The sequence below is a fragment of the Pteropus vampyrus genome, unplaced genomic scaffold (assembly GCF_000151845.1).
Source record: "Pteropus vampyrus isolate Shadow unplaced genomic scaffold, Pvam_2.0 Scaffold6, whole genome shotgun sequence".
Lineage (NCBI taxonomy): Eukaryota > Metazoa > Chordata > Mammalia > Chiroptera > Pteropodidae > Pteropus > Pteropus vampyrus.
This window is the reverse complement of record NW_011888787.1, coordinates 13,763,043-13,790,165: the sequence shown is the minus strand read 5'-3', so window position 1 is coordinate 13,790,165 and position 27,123 is coordinate 13,763,043. Positions and strand designations below refer to the sequence as shown.

The 27,123-nt window shown below is 38.0% G+C and overlaps 1 protein-coding gene across 6 annotated transcripts in view; it reads left to right on the top strand.

The window, feature by feature from the left end:
• Positions 1 to 27,123, top strand: part of CDC14A (cell division cycle 14A) — a 134,161-nt gene that overhangs the window by 23,814 nt on the left and 83,224 nt on the right. For all 6 annotated transcript variants that reach the window (XM_011368326.2, XM_011368317.2, XM_023536288.1 and 3 more), the window contains exon 4: positions 7,266 to 7,358. In XM_011368326.2, coding sequence (XP_011366628.1) covers positions 7,266 to 7,358 — 93 coding nt within the window. The remainder of the gene's footprint in view (positions 1 to 7,265; positions 7,359 to 27,123) is intronic.

The window sequence follows — 27,123 nt, the reverse complement described above, 5'->3', positions numbered from 1 at the left end:
TTAACAGGTTCTCAAAGGGATTCTTGGCACAAACAATGCTAAGAACCCCGGGGTAGCATGTGAGGACTTTTAGAGGAGAAGACTGTACTGACAAAGACAGACAAGTGGTATTTTAACAAACAGAATACCTTCTTCTAAGTTAGTCATTTAAGAAAATCTTTCAATTACTATTCAAAAATCTGAAAGCTTTATAAGCATAATGTGATTTCAACGAGCTTTTTCTGAAATAGTCAATACAGTTTTTACTGTTGATTTCACTTTTCCTCAGAGGAAAATAAAACCGTAGCCTATGGGGAAAAAAAAACCTAAGAGTATTACTGAGAAAAGGGGACTTTTTCTAGGGCAGTGATTTTTTTTTTTTTTTACCATTGATTTGTAATTAATAGGTTCTTGTGACCATGAGAATATTTAATGATATATTTGGTGACAGTTACGGTAATCTTGAGGACTATTTAAAAAGATCTAAAAGAATATTGACAGAAATGTAATTTTAAATGTACAAAACATTCCACGTAGCCCTTTCAGAGTAAAAAGAGAAGGGGCGAGGGCTTGGTGAAATGGATTGTATTAAAGCACTAAAGCACCTGGCAGATGGTGGGGGCACAGAGAATGTCCTTGTTGCTAAATGAATCAGTGCAGTAATCCTACCTGGTAACCAGGCACTGGCCACAGTATCAGGTGGTTGTACACAAGAACCTGTTTGATGTAATGATCAGGCTACCCTCTTATTATAACTACAAAAAAATGTCCAGATTTCTTCATGAGGTTATCTTCCCTTTCAGGTTTATGGGCTTTGGGGCCAGGGGGCGGGGGGCGGAGGGAGGAAGAAGCTACATTCTGAAGACAGTTCATGTCGTTTAAAGAGGTGTCGGGGTTCTAAGGCAGTTCCAATTCACACGGGAGGGAAAGTACGTGCCGTTTGCAAGGCAGGGAGCCCTCACGGCCATTCAGAAATCTTCAGGCAAGAAGAACCGTTTTTATAGAGACTCGCTTCTTCTGTGTTGTCAGCATGATCAAGTAATCTTTATAAACCACTTTCCTCTGACATTTTGACTTCTGCTTTAATCAGATGTGCCATTTCATTAATGAAACATGCGGGGTTTGGAACAAAATGGACCACGCAGAGACACCTTTTCCTTTTTAAAGAAACTATTCAATCTGTTTTATTTCAGCTCTAAATGAAAACATGTTTTGTTTTGTGTACAGCCAAAGAAAATTTTCAAGAATATCCCTTTCCTGGGAAAGTTGGAGGTAAAACAGGTAGAGGTCGTGGCTGCGCACAGGGAGACCTGTTCATTTTAACCACTTTTGCAGTGAGAGGACCACTGACTGCTATGGAGACGCTGATTGCTGCAGCCATTACTGACTACCTGTAAGAGAATGCCGCCTCAGTCACCTTGGTCTCTGGCCGTAATCTGCTTACTCTGACCACCGTCACAGGCAGAGCTTGCTTTTTAGGGGGGAGTTCATGGGCTCTATTTTTTCATTAAAGAGCATATTATCCAGGCTGCATTAATGTCTTCCTTAGCTCAATCACATACTGAAACATGCTGCTCTCACCAAATGACTTAAAGGTTTACTTTTAAGCATGGCAGACAACTTTACTAAAAGGCTGCTTAAAAATTGGTTTCTTTAAATTGGCCAATAACTCTTTTCTTTTTTTTTGGCTTTGAGCTTCATCGCATCACCATTTGTTTTTGAGTGGTTAAGTAGCCTGTGGTCTCCTGGCATAGCTGAACGAGTGCATGATTTGTATATGTCACCGTAATCCAAGCATAGCCTGGGCTATTTGCGATTGGGTAGCATGGCACCATTCTCTCTCCCTGAGTTGCCGTGACTTGTTTTCTGCAAGGAGTCATCTCACTAGAATGCAGCCTTTCACGTAGTTTTCCTTTCCAAGATAGGCAGTGTCTGTCGGGGTCAATACTCTCATTTTTATTTGTATCGTGTTATCCTGGCAGTCATTGTACTTTGGTTTATGAGTACCACTGAACATTTATGTGCTATATTACACATTTGTCATGATTCATATAAGAATGGTAAAACTTTGACAGGTAAGCAGTACTGGTCTGGAAATTTGATTTGATTAGGTTTGATTATGTTAATTGATAGATATTCAGCACTAAACCTCATCATTTATCTACTATTTTTTACATTGTTAAATTAAGCAATTATTGTACCTGTAATTAAGGTCATTCCCTTGGTCCTTGCTGTGCTGCGAATGTATCCTTAGGCAGTTATTCTCTTCTGTTTGTGATAAGCCTTTGCCAATATTTTCCCCTTGTTTAGCATCAAATATTCATTAGACTGTGAGGGCTTATGAGGCTCGAGATTGGGGTTCCGCTCCCTTTGTTACCATATTGCTCAGCACTGTTTTTGACACACAACAGGTGTTCAGTTCACACTGATTGAATCAATAGAAGTTTCTTCAGCCACAGTATTCCAGCACCAAGAGTCAGCAAACTAGTTGTCTGTGGGCTGCATTCAGTCCACAGATCTGTTTTGGGGGGCATGGGTGCTGTTAAAAATTTCGAATTCATGGTCAACACCTACAATTTTATAAAAATTTTCATTAAATTCTGGATTTCTGGCTTCTGTTAAATATTGCAGTGTTTGCTATGGGTCCAATTCCTACACAGGAATAGCATTGGAGCTCAGCCTGCTGTGGGCAGATAAGCTATGCTTTTTCAGTTTGCCAGATAACCACTTCTAATTCTTGGTCCCTGGGAGCCTCTGAATTTGGAACCTCTGAAATAACACTATTTAAGGCAGATTAGTTACTGAATCATTAAAGGAACTTGTTTCTAAGGTGTTATCACCTGGAATGCAAGAATTTATAAATTGTATTAAATTTTCTGAGGAATCTGGGGAAATGTGCTTTTTATAGCATATAAAATGTACTTTTTAAGGCATATGGTATGACTTGGAATTCCTAAGAGAATTTAAATGTCTTTTTGGGTTATTTGACCAGGTGAATAGTGTTTGAGGATTCATATAGAACATATCCAGGGGTTGGACAAGTCACATTTTTATGCGACTCTTCTCCAAAATTTAGCAGTATCTTAGCTAATGGATTTCAGTGTGTGGTTCTTGGACCAGCATCATCAGCATTACTGAGGAACTTGTGAGAAATGCAGATTCTTGGGCCCTGCCCCACTGGATCGGAAACTCTGTGGGGCTCAGCAGTCTGTACTTAGTATCACCCCAGATGACTCTGAACCAGTCTCTTAAGAGGATGAAATATAATGCAGTAATATAATAATAAAATGTAATGTTATTTAGATTAACTTAGATTAATTTAGATTAATATTCAGTTTGCTTTTATTTCTGAAAAGTTTCAATAATGTTGACCAATTCAGCCTGAGAATTATTTAAATTTTGAACGATGAAACTTGTTAAGTTTTTATAATTGAGATTTATACAAATTATCAAGCTCAGTGAGGGAGTTCTAGATTTCTCTCATCTACCACAGTTGCTGAGAGAACTCAACTCTCTGATGTGACGTACGAGATCAGCCAAGCAGGGTGAGCCAGGCCTGCTCTGGCTCTGGGCTTACATTCTCCTGCTAAAGGAGAGACAGCATGCACATTATATTCCGGCTTTGCCCAGGGTCTCTGGTTTGTGAGTCACTCTGTGTCTTGTCAAACCGGACACCTCTGGCACTGTTCCTGTTGCTTTGGGAAATGATGGAATGTAGCAAGTGACCAATAAACGTTAGCTGTTACTATTGCTGTGTTGTTGCTGTCTGTGTCAGCATAAGAAGGTTCAGAAAGGCTATCTATGCCAATTTCCAGCTACAAATCTAAAATAAGTGTGGATAGTGGCTGCAGGTTATAATTGTAATGAGTCATATGCAGCCTTGCTGCAAAGCAAGCAAAATAGCCCAGAGGTCTTAGTAATCTTTCTGTCATGTCTTCCCCTGTATATTTATGATTATATTTGCTTTACCAATTTCTAAATCTTTGCCATTGTACACAGTGTTTTCGTAATCTCTGAGCTTCTCATGTAAAGGGAAAAGAATCTTAATAGAGCAGATGGCTCACTGAACGCTAGAGGTGATGGTGTCAGTTTGCAAGTGCTTTCCTCGAAGAACCCGGTCAGCATACCAGCCCACAGAGGAGACAGGCCAGGGTAAGGAATAGGCAGCTGTCCAGTGTGGAGCTGTGAAGTTCCCTGGAATTAGGGCAGAATTTGAGAAAATATCTGCCGGACTCATTCATAAACTGTTGTCTGCAGACTGTGCCTTTCTTTCGCTGCATAGTTTTTCCATTAAAGATCTCGAAGGATGAGACAAATGTTCCTCTAAAGTTACCTTTGTCATCAGTGGGTAGTATTGTTTATTCTAGGATGATTTGATGTGTAATAAGGTAGTTATTATTTTTTTTTAGAGAGGGGGATGTGTTTAGTATTTGAAAGGAGAAAATATCAACTCATATAAAGCATCAGCTAAACAATTGGCAAATGTTTTGTTATGCCTGCAATTTTTCGTTCCAGTACCAAAATATTTCCTCTGTTGAACAGCATTGCTGATGTAAGACCAGGACAGGGTGACCCACAGGTGGGAGGCCTGGCTGTGTCAAAGAGGGAAATTAGGGCAAGGCCAGAAATACATACGTTTTTTCTCCGTTATCATTCACTTTGAATTAGTGTTGATTCCTCAACTGAGAACTCAGCTCTCTGTGATCTGACTTAGGAGATACTGGCCAAGTTTCACAAAGCAGATTATTTCTTGACTGTCGTGTTTTTGAGATTTAACTGAGAAAAACACTTGAATCCCCAAAACATCTAAGCAAGGTAAATGCTAGGAACTTTAAAAATTTTACCAAAAATCAGATAGAAACCCCTTATTAAAAAAAGCAAAAACTAGTTACTGTAATATGCAGCATGGTGACTATAGTTAATAATACTGTATTGTATATTTGAAAGTTGATGAAAGAGTAAATCTTAAAAGTTCTCATCACAAGAAGAAACTTTTTTTTTAAACTATGTATGTTGATATGTTAAAAAAAAAAAAAAGTCTGTTATGTTTCCATTCTGTAGGCAGCTTCCAAGAGAAGATATTTAAAAATAGTTAAAATGTCTAGGTAGAGTTTTGTGAAGAATTCCTTTATCCGATATAATTTCCAAAAGCTTCTAAAGTTTAAAAAATTCTTCTAAAGTTCTTAAAATTTTAATTTGTATTATATTTACTTAAAAAAATTTACAGGTGAAAACAAAGTTTTTTTCAGAATTCTGTCTTCCAGTTTCATGGTTCCTGTTTGAGATGATCTTTATATTCCATAAATTTTAGAATGAGAGAGAAAAATTAAAAACAAGCAAATGCAAAATGTTCGAAAACAAACAGAATAGGACCATTGGTGATGGAAGAACAGTAATATGAGTTTGTCACTTTTGACAAGTAGATTTGTAAAATAAATTTAATTTTCCATTATTGAATGATAGCAACAGTCGTTATGAAACCTAAATTCTTAGTGGAAAAGAGCATCAAGACAGATAATCCAAACTTGGAGATAGATTGTGGATGTTTTTCTTCCTCATAGGTGTTTTGGGGAACCAGGAAATGTCAGTAGTAGGAGTCTGGGAGCCAGGATTGCTGAGTCCTTACATTCATTCTGCCTCATGCTTTTGGAAGTCTGGCCTGTGGAAGACAGTTTTTAGGTGTTTGGGATTCAGGGACCACAAAAGATGCTTAGGTCATAAGACCCTTGACTTTCCTTCCAGTAAATCAAACATAACATTAATGGAGAACAATAAGTGGCAAAAACACACACACACAAATAAAATAAAATAAAAAAGGGAAATGTCCAATAGATAATAGCTCTAAATTGAGAAAACAAGGAGACAGGTGTCGGCACAATCAGTAGTGACCTTGAAGTTTTTGGATAACTTCAGTATGTTCATTTGACTAAACTGATTGAATAAAATATACTTCTAAAAATTTTATTTCATAAGAGTACATTAGTAAGCCTAGCTGGAAATAAGGACTTTGGTAATAAGAAACTTGCTTTGAGGCAAACATGTATTTCTCAAAGTTCAATTTAAAAGAGCAATGCCATTTTCCAGAGCTTGTGATTCTTGGTTATCAAAGAAATTCTTGGTTATCAAAGAAATGCATGACTCGGGGTGGGGAGGGTTTCTAGGCTCATTGCTGGGGTACCTGTTAGCTATGCTTCCTGTGGTTACATGTTAAAGCCAGAATGTTACAGTTCCATCTTAAAATAGACTTCTGAGTTGAAAGAGTTTCTTTGTAGAAAATAGCAGGGTAAAGGCAGGCATGTAATTGAGCTCTGTTACATTTTTAAGGGGCTCTAAAAGCAGATAATCTGTGGGTTATGGTCAATGTGTAAGGAGTAACAAAGTACTTTTACCATCAGTATGAATTTATAGATAAATATTAAAATGTACTTATGTGTCTGTAATGTGAAGACCATTTGTTAAAATAGTATAACTTTGGAAATGTGAGGAAATTGAGCAGATTTTATGGAGTTGCTTCAGTGTTCTCTTTGTTTTATATGTGAGTTTTGATTAATTGATTTTATTTCGACAGATCTTTTTATTTGTACAGCTCTTTTCCTGTTTAGCATGTGTACAACATACCATGTCACTTATTTTGGATTTAGTTGCATATCTGAGCATGTAGCATATTGCATGTGGCATATCACAGGTGCTTAATAACCATTTGTGTGAATCCATGAATTTAAAATATAGCTATTAAGATGTTTTCTATTTACCATTTGTTTTCAAATAATTAAAAGGGGCTTCTTATAGAACATTCTAGAAAGGAAATATTAATATTGGTTCTCTAGTTAATATAGGCATTTAAAATTTTAAAGAGGAAAATACATTGGTGGACACATTTAAAAATAAACTGTGTAATAACAAAAGTATAGATGACTTTTATGAGTGTCTTGTATGTAGTAAATGAAAAGATGAATGTTATCTATAAGATCAAGAGTAAATAAAAAGTGGTTCCTGCTAATAAAGATGCTAATAACTTAATTATTTCCTGCTGTATTAGTCTCCTTTCTTGGAGAGAAACATATTTGTTATATTGTCAATTTTTATATCACTATTGGGCTATAAAAAGTCTGAGCTAGTAACCCTCTAGCCCACTCCCCCAAATACTTATGTACAAATGCCATAGACATTAAAGTTATTTCACTGGTTGTGACACATCTTTGAAAGTTAAGAGGTGATGTTTATTTTCTGTATGTGTCAACATTGTCTCTGTGGTTGTACTAACTCTTTTTATTCCCTCTTTCTAGTCATACAGTTTATCAAGAAAGAAAATAGTGCATTACACCTGTTTTGATCAACGAAAAAGAGCAAATGCAGCATTTTTGATAGGTGCTTATGCCGTAAGTAATTTTTCATGATTATTTTCTACAATGAGGCCAATGGAATGCTAACACCGTCACGTAAAATCTAGGCCACTTCTTCAGTTTAATTGGGAGATGGTGGAGATTATTAGTAACTTGGGAATTAATCTGGAATGGAAAGTGTAGACTAGGTATCAATGGGCTGCTTATTCTCAGATTTTATTTTCTCATGGCTAATGACAGTAGCTTGAATTCCACGCTTGTGTCGGTGTTTTAATGAAAAAAATACCCATAAAGGATTATGCCATGAAAGAAAATATATATACGTACACACACACACACACACACACATATGTATGTGTGTATATATATAGTGGAAGATTTTAAAACACTGTCGAGGTGTTCCTTTTTTGGGATAAGAAGGAATCCTAGATTTCCTGGGGAAGGATTATTATTATCAACCCATTTATTCATCTATACAAGTGTTTGCCGTAGGCATACCGAATATAAATCCTGCATATAATTACAACTTCCTTAATAACTAAATAAGACTTTTTGAAAGTAATTTCTAATTTCAATTAGAAATTTTGTTCTTTGTAAGCACTAAAAGGTTAATGTGAGTTCCACAAGAATATGCTACATAATTTTGGTGTGACTATTTCTCGAATTTTCTGTGTGTACTGGGATTGGGCAAAAACTTGGAAGGCAGAAGCCATCAGGGCTAAAAGGCATTTGCAACCTATAATAGCTTTTTAGGGACGAGTGTGATACCCCGTTAAGAATACGCTGGTTTAAGGACAGGGGAGAGCGGTGTCATTTCCTGTCATCCTCAGTGGTGGGCGTGGTGAGGGGTCGGTGCTGCTCGGGAGCCTGGAAGCAGACTGCCGAGTGACCTTTCAAAGGCCTCCCTCTGAGGACCTTGACGGAAGGAGGCACCGGCTACTAGATGTCAAACTCTGCCACATCAAACCAAAGTCTGTGGAGGGAGAAGCCCAGAGCATTGGTGGAAAGGCTGTCACCTGTTGTGGGGTGTAGGCTGAGAACAGTGATGGGTCGTCGGCCGGACTGCAGCCCCAAGACTCAGATGCCCAACCCTGCCCACCTTTTCTCCCCCGATGTGGCTGCAGTGAAGCCTGGGTCCCTTCCCTGTGCTACTTTTCTTTCTCACTCTCTGTACACAGTATTTTTATATCGTACAAGGAATCATGACTAAGAATCATAAAAATGCCTGTTCACTGGAGTGGCTCTGGGATGATGGTAAGCCACTTTATCTCTCTTCGCTTTATTCAGTCTCCTTACTTGTAAAATGAGAGGGTTGGATATAATGACCTCGAAGTTTCCTTCCAATTCTGAGGATACGAGGATTATTTGTAGTGCCAGCCAGGCTATTGCTTTCATTTTAAGAGCAGACATGGAAAGCTGGCTGTGTGCATGAAGGTTCAGTGAAGTGCTGGTAGGCTGCATGAAGCAGACGCTCTCCCTTTTCACTTTAGGTTGATCATTATTACTCATTGAAACTGATAATTTGACGCTGTGTTTAAAATACGGAGAGTCCGAAATAACCTCTGGACTCAAGCCTCGTCAACAAGCGTGTCTTTCCTGAGGGGTTTTGTGACGCCGCGTCGCTGAGCATGTTATTCGCGAGTCCTCTGTCGTAAGGGATTGCCATCAAGAAGAGGCCATCTGCTCCCCCCTCCCCTCCTTCATCCCTTTTCTCTCTTCTTTACTTTTCAACGCCTGTCCTTCCGATTTTTAGTGTCATCCTTAATTTCAGCCTGACATCTTTAGAATTTTGAAAGGAAGCTTAGTTATAATAGATGCGTTGAGCTGAGGATAAAATACGTCTTCTAATGCACATGCTTCCACCACTTTAAAGCAACCAGACGAGAAAAAAGCAGCCTTGGTGTGGCTGAAGAGCTGAGAGCAGCACCAGCTTGTCTTAAGCATTAGTTACAGTCCTGAGCAGCCGTGTCAAGTAATTATTCTTGTATCGGTCATTTCCCAGTTGATTTTCTTTTCTAATTTGGAAATGTGTTTCCCAGAAGGCTTTTTGACACAACACTTAATAAATATGAAAACCAAGAATTATAATCTTTTCTTAAGGAGAAGTTTGTTCCTTCATATTGTGTATATGCATTTGATTGTTGATGCATCTTGTCAGAAGATAGTAAGTATTGTGCGTTATATGTATATCTCAGTTAAACGTTGCTGTTTGGATAAGTCATAATCTCCTGGGGGAATCTTCTTGGATTCAAAGGACCTTTAACTTTTGGAGCAGCCGCATAGCCTATATATGAGGCAAGCTGCGCAGGTGTGCTTTTTCAGAGAGAAGTCTTTAACAGTGAAAGTGTTCTTTTTAAAGTGTGGAATCAACTCTCTATCAAGGGGCACTGACTAATAAAAAATATTTGGTACTAAGACAAGCCTTTTTCTGTGAGCCCTAGTTTTCTCATTTGTAAAATTTGCATAGTACCATGGTTTCCTGGCCTACCTTATTATCAAGATCACGTGTCCAACTGCCAGTTTGATAGCTCCACATTATATTTCTAAATGACATGTCACATTTACTGTGGCAAAATGGACTATTTATTCCCCCAATCCTTGCCTTTTTAATAAATGAATGACCATCAGCGGCTAAATCAAAGGGTAATTGTCATTTTGATTCATTTTCTCTTCCCATATATACTCATCACGAAGTTTGGTCAGCTCTCCCTACAAAACATATATAGAGTCAAAATATTTCTTTCCATCCTTATTGCACCTAGCCCAAGCCACTGTCACCATTCTCCTAGGTGACCGTCACAGCTTCATACATTGTCTCCCTTTTACACTTTTGCTTCCCTTTAGTCTTGTTGCTACATGATTTTCAAAGTAATGTTTTAAAAATATACATTAGGTTATGCCATTGCCGTTTCAGATCTGTCTAATGATGTTCACTTTTCTAGAGTAAAATGCGACCTTCGTACCAATGCCATTAAGACCCTCCCTGATCTGGCCCTGCCTGCCCCTGTGGGCACCTGCTCACGGAGGATGCTTCCTCATCACACTGGCCTTCTAACCTTGGAAATTCCATGCTTGTTCTCACTAGATATTTCTGTGCTCTCTACGAGGAATATTTTTTCCTCAGGGTTTTACATTTCTGGTTCCTGCTAATGTTACTTCCTCAGAGAGACTTTCTTCAATTTTTCCCTACTTCCTCCACCTCCAGTACCCTCTAGTTCTTTGCTGTTTGATTTTCTTTATAGCACTCTAATTGAAATTATCTGATTCATTTATATATTTACTTGTTTATTATCTCTTTCCTAGGCTAGAGAGTAGGGACCTTGTCTGTTCCGTTTATTGCTGTGTCTAGTCGGTGATAAAATATTTAACAAGGGTTTAGGCCCAAGCATTCACCAACTGGAAGCAGGCCACAATGGAGCCTTCCTGCTGTGCTGAATCATGGGGAAGTCCAGGGTGGGGGGTGTCCCAGGGGAGAGATGAGGTAGCCAGTGTGGAGGAGGTGGTGTACTGCAGGGTATGGAACTGTGGGACTATTGAACACTGAGCATCAGCTTAGAACAGTGCCTGGCACATAATATTTGCTCCATAAATATCTACTGCATGAATGAATAATAGAATGAAAAAATATGAAAGAAAGAAGGAAAATAACTTCCTTTAGGTAACTTTGGAGGAAAATTTGAAAATGATTAAATTGGACATGAAGTATAAGTCTCGTTAACATCTGTCCCCATACATACTTAAAAATTTTTTTTTTTCTTACGATGAGTCTTGACCATTTTTAAGTGGTATTAGGTACATTTGCAATGTTGTGCAACTGTCATACCTTGCTTTTAATGTGACATCTTATGGCAAACAGGCACCTACAGAGCCAGGGCTTTGCTTGTGGCTTCTCAGTTAGATCGTGACTTTAAGTATGTCACAGAACCTTTTGTGCTTCTATTTCCTTATCTTTTAAGTGGAGGAGAGCCTTTTTATGTTTTATCTCATAGAGCTGTCATGAGTATCAAAGAGGAGATAAAATATAGAACATCGTGCTCAGTGGGAAATCCACAAACTCTTCTCTGTGGGTTATCCTAAAGCCAGAGTTGCTGGAGCGATGTGGCTGTCAGTGATCACAGCAACGCTAAGCAGATGACAGGCACCCATGAGTAGAGAAGGCCCTACTCCTGAAGCATCTCTTGATCCCTAAGCTGTGATGTCGTGGTCCTTGAGATTGAGGGCTCAGAGATGGAGAGACTGACTTTGCCGACCAGGTGTTTCCCTTCAGGACGATACTCATGCAGTTTTAGTGTTAGGAGTTAGGACGCATGGATCATTCAGAGCCTCCCAAATACTCTCATGAGTCTGAAGAAAGGGGCTTTAAGAAAGATGGCTTCTAAGCATGAATTAATTAGATTCTTGCCACATGCCTAAAGACTAGATTCTCACTAGTTACTGTGTTGTTTTCAGTTCATAGAACTATGATAAAGAGGCCAAGGAGAATTTGGATCAGGGCATGATGACTGAAGGATTGGAAAATGATATGTATAAGAAGTGACAGTAAAGGCAGTGGTTTAGCTTAGGGAATTAAGTTCAGAGTTAAAAAATTAAATTTTTCTTTTTTCTTTTTTTCATGTATTTGAAGGATGCTTAAACAGAGGTGATAACCACGCTGTGTTTTCCTTAACCCCCTTGTTAAGTGCTCACATTGCTAAATAAGGGGTCTAATTCTGGATTAACTGGGACTGGCCTGAACCAGATGTCATGTCTGAATTAGGGATGACACGGCTAAGGTTTGTAGACTTTCTAATCATGTCTGCGTCTGCTGTTTATTCTGTAGACTACACTTAAGGGCTTAGTAGTTACATTCTACCTTTAAGTCTACTACTAATTACAAGGAAGCCATTCTCCATCTGGCGTAGTGGTTGAGAGCAAATGACTAGCAGACCCACAGGCTCGGCCTCGAATCCATTTGTTAGTTGTATTGTCTTGAGCAAGTTATTTAACTCATCCAAACTCCCTGTTTTTCATCTTTAAAACACAGATACTAACACTCCCCCTGACAGGGTCGTGGTGAGGACTGAGGGGTCATGCTTACGAAGGTGTCGAGGCTGTGGCTGCCATTTCAGCACTTAGGAAAGGCTGGTGGCTTCAGGCAGGAAGTCGGGTGGCCTTCCAAGAAGTTTTTGGAGCCATTGTCTTACCTCCCCTGGAGAACTGAAAGATGCTGCCCCCTTTTCGTCTGCTTGTCTTCCCTCCATTCCATCCCATTTTACACTTACATCCTTCCTTGGCACAGTAGCACTCAGATGTTTGTTAATCTGATGATTGGTTAGGATAATTCACTGGAATGTATGAGAATGAGCTTTTTTTTTTTTTGCCCCATCCTAGGGTGATATTTGCATTTTAAAGGAAGAACCTATCTAAACCAAATGAATTTCTCATTTTCGAGATGTGTATTCAGGCATTCATTAGTCCAGTAAATTTTTAGCTAAGATGAGCACTACCCAGCACTGTGGAGGGCTCTGGAAAATACAAAAAATAAAAATTAAAAATTAAAAAAAAAAAAGAAAAACGAATACTTAGATGAAAATGAGGGCCAGATGAGCAATATATAATCAGGAAAAGTATGCAATAGGTAAATAGATACCACATTTAAATAATTATTAACTAATTCAACAAGTGTTTTTCCAGCCCTTATCATACATGAGGCCTTGTCCTAGGAGGTAGGGATACTGAGGTGAATGACTCCCTGCCTTCTCGTGTGGGTCTTGGGGGACCAGCATCAAACCTGGAGTGAGGCGGGGATCAAGGATGGCCAAGCCCAGTAGGCCAAGTTGATGAGGAAATGTAGATGGTGGAAAGGCGTAGAGAGGAGAATGTTTTTTGGGGGGCTGAGTATGAGTAGTTGGGAAAAGATTACATATATTTTAAACATCTATTTTGAAAAAAGGGGATAGGTAATTCAGTGAATTAAAATTTTTTTTAACAATTCAATTTAAAAGTGGCATAACCACAGAATAGAAGGAAAGTAGGAAAAATTTCCTGCAACAACATCATTCTAAACCTGAGCCATTTACTTAGGTATAATTGCAATGTAGTTTTGTGAACCTATTTTCACTTGGCTTACATATGTTTTGCCTTTTTGCTACCTAGATGACCAAATAATATTCCATTTAGTGGGCATACCATTGTTTGTTTAAAATTTTAGATTTTTTTAAAATTTCTTCATAATGTGACAAGCATTTTTCTGAATAATAATTTTTTTGGGTGAATTTTTGTCTTTAGACTTTCAGAAACAAGACTATTACTTTTTTAAAAAAAATCAGCATATTTTTAGGCTCTTAGAGCATATTACTGTGTTTAAGGAAATTTTCACTAAATTTGATGTTATGCTAAATCTCCAGTGTCATATACCTTTGGGTATAAACATTAAAGATTTAAAAATTTAATTGGTGAAATGATGCCTTATTGTTTTGCTGTTCTTTTTTCGTTGTTGTTAACAATGAGATTTCCTATTCCTATACTTTTGTTTCCAGGTTTATTAACTTTTTTAAAAGTTTGTGTTTTTAAAATTCGTTTCCTGTACTTGAACCATTAAAAGTTGAAAAGTGACTCTCAGTCTATTTCCTTTAAAAAAAGTAATTGTTTCTGTGTCTAATTTCTGTCAGTGATACAGATCCCTAGAAATCACAACCATTACTCCAAGTTTCTGTAAGAAATTGGAAAGTTTATATACCTTAAATTCTGTTACTTATCAAAATGCTGTATTAATAAGTCCTTCTGTAAACCTGAAATACAAAGGTGGTTAATTGGAACTATCGATTATTCAACCTGAGTGGTCTACTGAATATACAGAAAATTATATTTAGAACAGTATTGTTTAAAAGTGGTTAATGTGTGCGTGTATGTTGAAACCGATAAAAAAAGGTAAACCAGCCTAACTAACTCTGAATTTGTTTTTGTTTTCATTGTTTGGACCAAGCATGTTAGTTTCCTTCATCTCCAACTCACAATTCATCTGTAAATTGCAATTTCAGACTGCTTTAAATTGTCATTAAAAAATATAGGTTAAACAAATGTTATTTAAAATTATAGGTTACTTAAAATTATCCAGAAAAATGTTGGTTCAAAAATAATAAAGGCATTTACCTTAAATATTTAGTAAAAGAATAATAAAGTAGATGTCAGCTACTCGTGTTGTGTCAACCTCTGTGGCTTCTTGGTAAATCTAACAGATAGCATCTGCTTCTGCTTGTAGAACTTGTGGAGAGGAAGGGAGGAGTGGCGTGGCTGGGGCAGGGCAATTTCCTGCTTGCAGTTCCTTCCTTTGGTGGCTTGATAGGCAAGAATGCTTTTGTGATATTGCCTGCAAATGGGCCAGATAGGCTTTTATCCCTGCAGGCTTGTACTTTTGGTGGCTTTAAAACAGGTCAGGCTCCCTAAAATTTTACAGCATTTTTAATTTCAAACCCTTTGAATTTGAAAATTCTGTTAGTCTTCTGCAGATGGGTAGAGCAATATTATCTTTTATTCAGCTCTCCTTGCATGTTTCCTTTAGCTGTGGGCTAGGAAAATCAGCCGTGGCAGGGTTGTTTCTTAAGTTTCACTGAATAAATCTTTTTAGTATTTTTTTTTCCTATTCTCCTTTGGTCTTCCTGATTACAAGCTTCCACCATTCTGTAAATAAGCTCTCAGATTTATATGCACATGCACATCTACACACACACATGCTGTATTTAGTACTGTATATTTAAGGGCTGATATGCTGTGTATGCTTAAGCAATTTACTCACACATATTTGAATCTTATTAGTAGCCTTGAAAAGACATACTTTTTTAAAAAATTTATTTTTAAATTATGGTTGACATAAAATATTATATTAGTTTCAGGTGTACAACATGGTGATTAGACATTTATATACCTTATGAAGTGAACACCTGGTAAATCCGTTACCCATCTGACACCAGACATGGTTATTACACTATTGACTGTATTTTCTATGCTGTACTCTACATCTCTGTGACTGTTTTTATAATTGCAACATGTACTTCTTAATCCCTTCACCATTTTCAGTCAACTGCCCCCAGTCCCCCTCCTCTCTGGTGGCCATCAGTTTGTTCTGGGTCTGTGAGTTTGTTTCTGTTTTGTTTGTTTGTTATTTTATTTCATTCTTTTTCTATATATAAATGAAATAACGTGGTATTTGTCTTTCTCTGTCTGACTTATTTTGTAATACCCTCTAGGTCCATCCACGTTGTTGCAGATAACAAGATTTCATTCATGTTTATGACCGAGTAATATTCCATTGTATATATATATACCACATCTTCTTTATCTATTCATCTATTGATGGACACTTAGATTGCTTTCATATCCTGGCTATCGTAAGGCTGTAATGAACATGGAGATGCATATGTCTTTTTGAATTAGTGTTTTAGATTTCTTTGAATACCCAGAAGTGGAATCGCTGGGTCAGATTGTACTTCTATTCTTAATTTTTTGAGGCCCCTCCATTCTCTTTTCCATAGTGACTGCACCAATTTACAATCCCACCAACGGTGCACGAGGATTCCCTTTTCTCCACATCCTTGCCAAAAAGACATATACTTCTGTGTGAAAAAGCTTGTGTCCATTTGTCTTATTTACTTGTTTCTTATCTCTGTCTTTAGGGAAAGGAACTCCATTTTTTTCCCTACAACAGCTTCATCAACTAGAACAGTGTCTTATACATCATCAATGCTCGATAAATATTTGTGGCATGAATGACTGAATGTTTAATTGATAAACATTAATAACATTGATAAAAAACATTGATAAATAAGTTACTTTCCACAAATCTTGAAAGTTTAATATGGAATAATTTAAAAGGTGGAGTGTTTAAAAATAAATTATGAAGTCAGTACTAATTGTAAAGATAACAGCAAGAATCACAGTGTTTTGAGGCATTAATTTTTTTAAAGTTACTGAGTAAAACAAGATGTTTTATATAGTTCTCAAATTTTAGGACTGAAATGGGCTTTGTTAATATATACAAACATTTGAATTTCAGTATTATGAATGATAGTCTTAATTTTACCCCAACATTATTTCCGTTTTTCTCAAAAGGAGAAAATTCTTATTTTACGTATAAGTAGTTGCTAGCAAATGTCAATAATTTTTTTAACAGTGGTGCTTGCAGTCTCAGGATAGTTTTCAGTAAGAAGTAATCCAAAAGCTCAAAAGAATAATACTGGAAAAAGTTTTAATCAGAGTCAAATCTTTAAAGATTTTAAATGTATGCATTTTTTTTATGGTAAAAAAATTAGAAAAGAGGCACCCAAAGCCTTGAAGACATTATTTGTTATCAGAGTGTGACTTGAAATGTATTTGCAATGCCTGATGCAAGTGATTGGCCCATCTGGGTTGGTCTGTAATTACCCTGTCCTATACATGTCTGCCTGGGCCTCATCTGGTGTTTACGTGAGTGTGAACCATCTCTGTTTAATTTTACACAAATATCTGGACAGAACAGGCTCACATTTAGTCGTATCCCCAGTGCGCAGCTACAGACTTTCTAATCAATGAGACATCTACCAGAGTATATATAGAAACTGGAGTTAATACTTCCAAGTTTTATGCCAAATGAGGCTATCTGGCTGCCCAGTGATTTCCACCATGGTCAAATTTGATTGTTTATTGTTTTCTTTTAATTTAAAAATAAATGCATGTTAATTTAAAAAATCAACTCACTTTTGCAGAACCACTGAAGAACCTCCACAGGAAACTCACTAGGGAAATCCTTGCCACAGTCTTGCTTCCTCATTTGTTCATTTTAACAGGAAATAGTTGTTCGCTCCCTACTTCTTCCTGGTTCATCTGTTCATTCTGACATTGAACAAATAATTATTGAGCAGCTGTGCTAGGCACTTTTCTAGGCTCTAAGGAGATAGCGATGAACGAGAGAAAACCCCTGTCCTCATTGGGGGAGACAAACAAAAGGTCAGTGATAACTGCTACATGGTGATGTGGCAGTGACTGGCCGGCTACTTCAGAATGGAAGTTTAGAGAAGCCCTCTTTGAGGTGAGGACAGTGAAGCTGATAAAGAGGAAGAGCATTCTAGGCAGAGGTAGTAGCATGTCAAAAAGGCTTTAAGGTAGGAATGAATTTGGTATGGTTGAGGACCCAAGAGAAAGTCGATGTGGCTGATGCACAGAGCATGAAGAAGCTAAAGTATGCAATGAAGTCTGAGGTCTTTGCCAGAGCTTGTGTGTAAGAGGAGGAGTTTGGCTTTTATTCTCCATGAAATGAGAAGCTAGTAAGTAATTTGCACTTAAAAGGTTTTTTTAAACTCATCTTTTAAAACTCTACTCAAAGCTCTTTGTGATATAGTTATCACCATGTTTCAAGTTTCTCTTATGCTACTATGCCATAGTAGTCTGGTTATTTACATGTCTGCCTTCCGTAGTGTCTTCATTTTTTATATTCCTGAAATAACTCAGTGCCTACAGGTAGAAACATGAATGAAGAGGTGGATTTGTCAGATGGGTCGTTAAGGACATTGGCAAAGCCTGTTACTGTGCCCTTGAATTTCATTGAGGATGTAGACCTCCATTCTTATATCAACTCTCATTTCAAGCTAAGAGAATAATAGGTATAATTCAGGTATTTAGCCTCCTGACTTCTATAAGAATAACATTTATAACAGTGATTCTCAGCCATAATTATGAGTCAGAAATACCCTTTGGCTAGACTCATATCTGGTGAATCATAAGCTCAGCGGGTAGAAGTCAGGATACCTGTATCTTAAAACAGCTTTATAGGTTTTCTGAGTGTTATTTGAAGTTGTTATTCCCCTGGCTTCAAAGACACGAAGTAATGCACAAGGGATGCTCCACGGAGGCAGCATCGTATTTGCCTTGTTCTTGTTCTTATCCATGGTGCCCGGTACCAGTAACTCTGCTGAATGAAGAAATGAGTCACCCGTGTATAGAACTATGAAGAATTCTCTGCAGATCTCCTTTTCCTTTTTATCTCTTCTTCCTCATTTTCTTTACTGTGAGTAACTGCAATGCAAGCCTTGCTGCTGATCAAAAGGTGGGATAAGAAATTGCTGACTAGGGGTGAAGAAGGGTGTTTTCTGGAAATCGTGAGGTCTGCCTACATTAGGGAGCCAAAAGGTGGTGGATGTGTGTGTGTGTGTGTGTGTGTGTGGCGGGTGGGGGGGCGGGATTCCCAGTAGCTACAGGGAAGGTGGTTGAACTTCCTGTGTATTGTATGTATTGGATCCGTGTGCAATACATCTGTTGGTTGGGTGTAAGTTGCTTTAAGTGGAAGGTGCGTTCACTTGTTTCAGTTCTACTCTTTGTGAAATTAGTAAACTATTTAGGGACATGGTTACTTCTTTACAAATGTATACACATTTAAGAATGATTTATTCTATTATGTTCTTGAAGGATAATTGTGTCATGTGGCACATATTTGAATAGTTTGGGCTAATATACAGTAAAAATGCCACAGAATCCTTTCTGCAAACACCTGACTGATGTGCAAAGCTCTTGTTTCTCCTGCTTTCTCTAAGCAACAACTCTTTGTAAATACTGGAAGAGAACAACCAGTTCTTTGTTTGTGTTCATTGTTGGTTTTCTATTCTTGAGTCGGTTCAAAGAATAGTAGCTTACAGGTTACTGCGAGAGTCTAGATCTGAGGTTTAGTTCATATGCTGTGTGGCTTCTGTATTAGAAGTTTGGATAACATCTCACCTACATAGTTCTTCAATTTGAAAAATAATGAGATGGCTTTTTTTTTTGGTCCCTCAGGTACATGCTCTAGTTACTAAAATGAAAACAATGGATTGTCTCGTCCACCTTACCTCCTCCGAGGTGATCTTAGGCTGCTGTGAGTCCATGGGAAGCCAGCCATACCTTGGTCTTACTGCTCTCCCACCCCGGGTGGGTTCCATCCCTGGCAAGTTTGTCAGTCTTCCAGCTGCATACGTGCAGAAAGTTTTCGACCTTCCTTATTCACTTCTCAATTATTTTCCTTTAGTTACATCAAGAAGATCTTTCTCCTCTCATATTTGCCCTGCCTCCCATTGCCTCGGATTTGGAATCAGTCCTAATGAAAATGCCAAATATTGAGGAAAGCAATGCATTCTAAAGGGGACTTATAATAAAGTACCCATAAACATTTGAAATAATTCAGGGTTCACGTTAGAGTCATTATGAGCATATTTACTGAAAGTTTCAGGTATACAGTTCTATAAGACATCGTCTGTATATTGCATCGTGTGCTGACCACCTGAAGCCTAGTCTTCTTCCATCACCATTTATTTGACCCCCTTTACCCTCTTCATCCTCCTCCCACCCCCTCTTGAGGGAAGGTAGTTTAAAAAACAAACACATTTATGTATTTAGTTTTAGTTTTTGAAATAATGTTTTCTACTACATTTTATTTTAGATATGTGATTTTAATGATAATATGGGACATATTATCATTTTTAGACTAGCCTAGGAAACTAACAACTATCGGATTTTACTTTTGGTAAATTATTTCCAGAGATCTAAATATTAGCCTTTATAAATAAGCTTTTGTGGTATAATTTATTTTCAAGTTAAGGATTTTCTATAATCGGTAATAGGTGTTAAGAGGATTTAAACACTGATTTTTGGTCTGTTATAGTGGATCTCTCTACATTTTTATCATCAGTGAAGTTATGGTTCTTTGCCTTCAAAGCTTGATCAAATTCAGTCCTTAGTTTAAAGAACATGCTTTTCTCTTTTTTTCACTTTTCTTTCTAAATATGAAAGGTTTTATGAAATCTCATACTATAACTGGAAGTAAACAGTGAAACTCAGCACAAGGAGTTTTTCAAATGAAACCGTTCTATCTGAGAGTATGTATTATTCAAGTGATATTCTGGAGCAAAGTGTTTTTTTTGTTTTGTTTTATGCAGAGACTGCCTCCTGACAATGAATGATAGATGATACACATACCAGTGTTATGTTGACCTGTGCCTTGGACTCAGCTTCTGTGAGACTAGGGACTCAGGTTTTCTTGGGAACAAATATTTTCTCCTTTTCCCCTTTAAAGGGTCCCTTTAGACTTCTGTGTGCTGAGAGCGTTGGCTTAGTGTTTCCTTGGCTTGTTTAAAAGGGGCTGGGCTAGTTCATTGAGATGCAACCAGCTCAACAATGTCTGTGTTGGAACGTGAGCTCTCTTCAGGCAGGAAAAGCCTGTGTTACTGAGACGCTGCTAGCGAAAGATGTGGATTTGTCCTGCATGTAGCTGTCAGTTCTGAAGAACATCTTTTCAGGCTGGTTATGAAAATTCTGGTTCTCATCAAATTAAATGGGAAGACACACGTGGCCAGTGTTGTCTGCAGTTCTCCTACATGGCCCATCAAAGAGCTCCCAACGGTTTTACTCTAATTACACCCAGGAGAGTGGTGGAGAGAGTATTTCTATTCTAAACGAATTCTCAAATAAATAGAATAAAGTCCATTGTATATCAAATCCCAAATTAAAATGGGAAGAGGTCACATGAGGGTATTTCAGAGCAAACCTCACCTCAACTGAAAAAACCTCACTCATTTTCAGACCTTGTTTTTAGAAGGATGCCAGATGATTAAGTATTCTCAGGGCAGAAATAAACAACAATGACAGAGACCTGCCATCAGGTCTGTCTTAATTCTATAATTAGGGTTGCCTCCATATTTGTTAAGCAGATGCCTTGTCTTATGATGACTAATGGACTAAAATCTTGAAGAACAGGAAGAATGACTTACCTCCTTTTACAATGTGTTAAAGACTATGGGAGATAAGATGCATTCATTCTAGTTCTGTTTTAATTAGACTGTGTAGTACAATAGATTTAAAATAGACTGAATAAAATATAAGTTGTTTTACATATTCATTTACATACTCCTGGTCTATAATCAGACTTACCTAATTTGTAAGTGATTGTTTAACACCGAATATTTTTATTTCTGTGAGCAATTAGAACAAAAGTAGAATTAGTGCACATTTGAGAAATGTTTGCCTTTTCTTATTTTCCTTTTTTTTTTTAAGTTTTAAAGTTGAATACGGATTGTTTTCTCAGTCACTGGTTATAATGGGAGGAAATGATTAAGAAGAAAAATGTTACTAAAAATAATAAAATTAAACATTTTATTTGTGCTTTTGTGTATGACAATTAAGACAATGCTGTCTTCAGGAAAAAGCAGTTTATAAATTAAGTGCCCTGACATTTAAGAAGTCTGAGAACCAAAGTTGGGAGCCCAGGAAGCAACTTTAGACATTTTATGTTTTAATTATTTGCAGAGTTTCTTATCTCATAGTATTTTTCTAGATGTTCGTTCCAGGACGTCTGCGGTTCATCTTTTGCAGGTAACTCGTAATTGCTTTTCTTTCCTAAAAACAATTCATGAGAAGCTCACATAAGGAAAAATGGTACAGCATCAGCTCTCTTTAGGTTGCATGGACCTTTTTGGAGGGAAACTTGGGCCACTTCAGGGATCTTTTGATATTTTGACAATGGACTTGATAAAACAGGCCAGTGCCTTGATTTTATGGTTGTTGATACTATGGCAACCAGGAGACTCAGGAGGCCATTTGAAAAGGCAGAACAGGGTAATGTCTGTACTTTAAAATGAGAGGGTTGAACTAAATGATGGTCTCTGTGTTACGGTTTTTGTATATAGCAATCAGGGGGAGTGTTTACAACCTCATGTTTCGATGTTTGCATCCATGGACAGGCTTCAGAGCTAACGTGTCAGAAATAACAACAGTTGTAGGTCCCGATTCACATGGATACAGAGGGTGAAAAGGAGAAAAAATATCTGGGGATCAAAGTTTATCTCCTTTCTGTGGCCCCTTGCTATGGAAGAGCTGTGTGCTAGATACAAATCTGAGCACTTTGCATATATTATTAATTTATTTAATCTTTCCAACAATCAGTCTTATGAGGCAGGTAGAGTCATTATCCCCACAGGTAAGGAAATGGAAGCAGACTGTTAATGTAATATAGCTTATAAGTGAAAGAGCCTGGATTAGAACTCAGGCAGCTTGGCAGTGAACTCGGAGTACCTAATATTACATTCTGTCACCTACTTTCTAGATCAGGGGTCTCCAACCCCAGGGCCATGGACTGGTACTGGTCTGGGGCCTGTTAGGAAATGGGCAGAGTGAGCAAAGCTTCATCTGTATTTGCAGCCACTCTCCAGCACTAGCATCACCACCACCTCAGCTCCACCTCAGATCATCAGGCATTAGATTCTCATAGGAGCACCCGTCCCTGGTGCCAAACAGATTGGGGACTACTGTTCTAGATAGATGATCCATGTTCTGTGATCATGTGACCATGTTGTACTTGTTCTCACATAAAATGCCTTCTTTCTCTCCACTATTTGTTCATATAGCAGTCAAACATTTTTTGAGTGAGTGCTATGCTTCAGGTACAGTGTTGAGTCCTATAGATACAAAGAAATCCTACTCTCAAGCTTACAGGCTAGCCAGGGCGACAGACTACAGTAACCACAGAAACACACAATGGCAAACTGGGAGAGGAGTTCGAAGGAGAAGAACAGGCAGCTTTGAGAACATGAGGGGCCTGATCCCATCAGGTCACCAAAGAAGGCTGCCCTGCCAAAGTGACTGAACCACGGTCCCAAAGAAGGGGAGGAAGTGGCCATCTGAAAGCTGCCAGGATGCAAGGAAGGCTCGGGCCGAGTCAGGTCCCTTCATAGACCATTCCCCTTTAGAGCCTTTGTTTCACTATCTTTGAATCCTAATCGAGGTTGCAGACTTCCCCTGCGTCCTCACATGTGTGTAGGTTCCTGTGCAAATTGCAAGCATTAAGTGAATACCTATTGATCTTTGAGGACTTGTCTTATGCTTCCTACCTCCTGCTTCCTACCTTTCATCAGGTGCTGGGAGTGGCTGAGTGTAGCTTCAGAAAAGACAGACGGGAAGTGAGAGGGTGAAAATCTGAGTCAGGTAGTATCCCTTGACTCTCGAAATACTTTTTGTAAGTGAATACAGATCACTTGAGTGAGAGCTCATCACTTCAGTGAGAGCCTCTTTCTTACCCTCTGTTAGTGCATCACCGAAGAGCTGACTATGCCTAGTTTGATGCTCTCATATTACTGGGCTTGGAAAGTTAATTTCATCAGCTTCCGTGGCATTACCACCGAAGTCGTAGTGACATATTTTAAAAATCTCATTCACTAATTAAACTGAATTAACCCTCTGGGGTGGACGTACTCAGATTGTGGGAGAAGGGAAAAATTCCCCTTTCTCTCCTCCGGTTCCTTTGGCTGGCTGAATAATCAACTCAACAGGAAGCAGATTGACAAGAGAAAATCAAACTTAATCTCTTGTGCATGGGAATCCTGCATACATGAGAGAGTCAGAGATACAAATGGGGACTGAGGAATATAAGACATCCTGGGCTGGGGATGAGGTAAGGTGCTTTTGGGGCTTCAAAAGGTCATGACAAGATGATAAGAAGAGCAGACATTTAGTAAATTGAAGTTTGTCCTGTCCTGTAAGATAGGTCAAAAGAGGATATCTCTGATACACTCTTATGGGCAAGGACCCTAATTAAAATTCTTCTAGCTAGTATAACTAGGGAGACAGAAGTTTCTCTGGCGCCTGAAGCTAAAATTGCCTTTAGCTGTAAGTAACCTGTATACCACTGAGGCACATCTTGGGGTGGCTCGTTCTGGACCCCCACAGTATCTTATGTTTAAAACAGTTATTTATTAAACATATACTCACTGAGCATCTATCTGCCAGGAAGCGTTTTAAGGTCAACAAAGGTTTGAAAGGCTTGGTCAGTGTACTCCAGGAGCTTTCTATTTGAGTGTAAAGGAAATTCATCCCAACAGAGCTGTGAGTAGCCCATCAGGACGAGCTTAGGAGTACCCTGGGGCACCAAACTGCCTGACTCACTGCACCCTAGCCCTGTGACCCTGAGCAACCGATTCTTATCATTTCATGTGTAAAGTGGGAATGGGAATAATAAGGAACCTACCTCAGGACGGCTGTGAGGATTGATGAGCCGAATTATGTAAGGTGCTTAGAATAATGCCTGGCACTAGTACGGACTACATAACTTTTTTGTTTTTATGATCATTATCATTCTCATGGTCATAATCACTCTTAAGAGTCCCTTTACTAAGGAGTAAAGGGAAGGAATTCTGAGCTAAAGAAGAAAGGCATCATGGAAATGGTGTTTGAAATGAGGTCTAATTCAATAAGAATTTTAATAGGCAGAGATGCTGTGGAGAGTATTCCAGAAAAAAACCTCAGATACCAGGTGTCAAAGATGTTTAGGGAATAGTTGGAGGAGTCTAGGCTAGAGGATGGGGTTTATTTAAGGAACAATGACAAATTCACCTGGAAAGGTAGGTTGAGACCTTATCTTGGTGAAGCCTGGGTGGACATTTTGAGGATGATTTGATTTAGAAGTATTTGCAGATTAATTCTAAGAGGATTTTATTTAATTTACCAAGTTGGTCTGTTGTTTCTATAAAATTAGTCCAAACTTGATATTCATTATATTGCTTCTCAGTTTGTGGTAAACACAAACATTTTTAAATTTTAAGAGTTTCGTAATTTAATATTCATTTATGTGTAGACTATGCAAGTGATACTGGTTTTCCATTGATAACAATGATATGAAACACTTTAGAATAAATTAATTTAACTTAAAAGAGAGTGTGTATTTAAAGAGAAATGTCAGCACATCGTGCTACATGTGGTGGCAGAAGTGGGGAAGTGGATGCATAATTGAGTTTGGGAAACACTGATTTATTGATAAACAATATTTATTACGCTAGCTTGTAGTACTATAGTTTTAATTATGTTGTTAAATAAAAGCCTCATAGCTATTATATATAGATATAGGAACGCTGGCTCTTTAAGAATCTTTTATTAAAGAAATTGTGTTGAGTATTTGGACTTTTAGTACCTGGCATCAAAGTTATTTAAGCATAAAAAAACCACTTTAATCATTGGACTTCTAGTCAGTTGAAAATACGAAAGTATATGTCAAATGCTATTCTATTGAGAAAGTTTCTAGGACTTCATGGCAAGAATAGGGCAATTTCATATAAGTGATGTGTAAATACTCACTATTCTAGTGATAAATAAGTTTTATCAGTCAAAGGTTTGGGAAGATTCTTCCAGTTTGGATTTATATATGTTAATATCTAATGAGAAGAGTAGACAGCATATTTTTTTTTTCCTGAGAAGTAGAAAAGGAAAATCAGGATATTTAGAAGATACTTTGCAATTAATTTTATTCATAACATTTTTTAGAAATATTAGAATATCTGGTAACAAATTTTTGAGTGTTTGTTAAATATAGGTTTTACTTTTAGTAAGCATACATTTAACATTTCATAACTATTCAGTTACTCCACATTTACAAAAAAACGAATTAATACATGTCTGTACAAAACACATGAAACGTGGAGCTTGTAGCAAGTGTAAAGGAGAAGTACTCCTTTCTTCCCCTCACCTTCCCCTGGCCCTGTTTCTTAGGCACAACTACTGTCAACAGTGTGAAGTCACCTAATTTTTAAAGTCAAGTGCAATGGCATTTAGGAATTTGGAAGAGTAGGGACCTTTTTTCTCAGGTTTGCACTTCTGTCGCCTGCATATGTATTTTCAAGCAGATGCGAAGTATAGAGTTACTGTGGCTTTGGAGTCAGACCTGGGCTGGGATTCTGACTCTGCTCCAAAGCAGCAGTGGGAGTTGGAGAATCCTTCACCTTCTGAGCTTCGTATTTCTCAATGGCAAGGCTTAAATTAAGCGTTGCTTCCTTCCGAGATCTCTCAGGCCTCATTTGCCTGGCTCTTTCTCTTTTTAATAAGAGACATGTCTAGGAAGTTCTGATGTAAGAATCCATGACGTATTTTCTCCTGGAAAAATGGAATTTGGTATTTTAATGACCCCAGCACATATGCATTCGGCACTGCCCTCATTTATGAGAACATGTCACCACTCTCCCGCGTGCCTGCCATCTAAATTCCAGGAAGATTCCAGGGACAGGTAAAAGGTCATTGCTTCTACCTGTCCCTGGAATCTTCCTGGAATTTAGATGGCCTCTGTTGGGTTTTACTTTGCACTTATTAATAATTTAGCTCTGGGATAAAAATAAAAACAGAGACTCTCATCTTACAGTGTGAGAGTGTGGGTCCTGCGTGCTGAGTCACGCAGGTGAGATGAGCAGCGAAGCCCTGTGGGGGGGCCGGTCTAAAGGGTATTTCATGTGGGCCGCTGCCTCTGTCCTGCACAAGGGCTGCGGCTGCGTCAAAATGGAAGGGAATTAATGTAATTGCTCCTGAGGTGGGAAGTGTATTTTTGCTTTTCAAAGGTTGTTGTGGAAGCTTTAATTATCTAATCCAAACACAGAAGCTTTCTCCAAGCAGCTTTCCCTTTTAGTAGGCGTAGTCAGCTTTCAAAGACAGCAGCATCTTTGGGCTTGAAAATCACTGCTTTGTAACCAGCTCTATTTGTCTTATATAACCTACCCATTAGAGTACGACACTGTCCTGTTTTAATATTGGCTACTGAAAGCGTGTTTTAAGCTAGGATTGGTTTAAATGGATTTTTGTGATTATTTGAGCTGCGACTCAAGATGTGATTCCTTTGTAGAGTCTGGGCCTCATATCTAGATTATTCTCTTACAGTGGTTTCATTTTCCCTCATTTATTATATTTGCTTTGGTTGGTAGGTGCTTCATCAGACCTTCATGTTTACTTGTCAAATGAATGTGGAGCTTGCTTACTAAAGTTAGAAGTATATTTTTATGTGTTTATTTTAGTTTTTTTT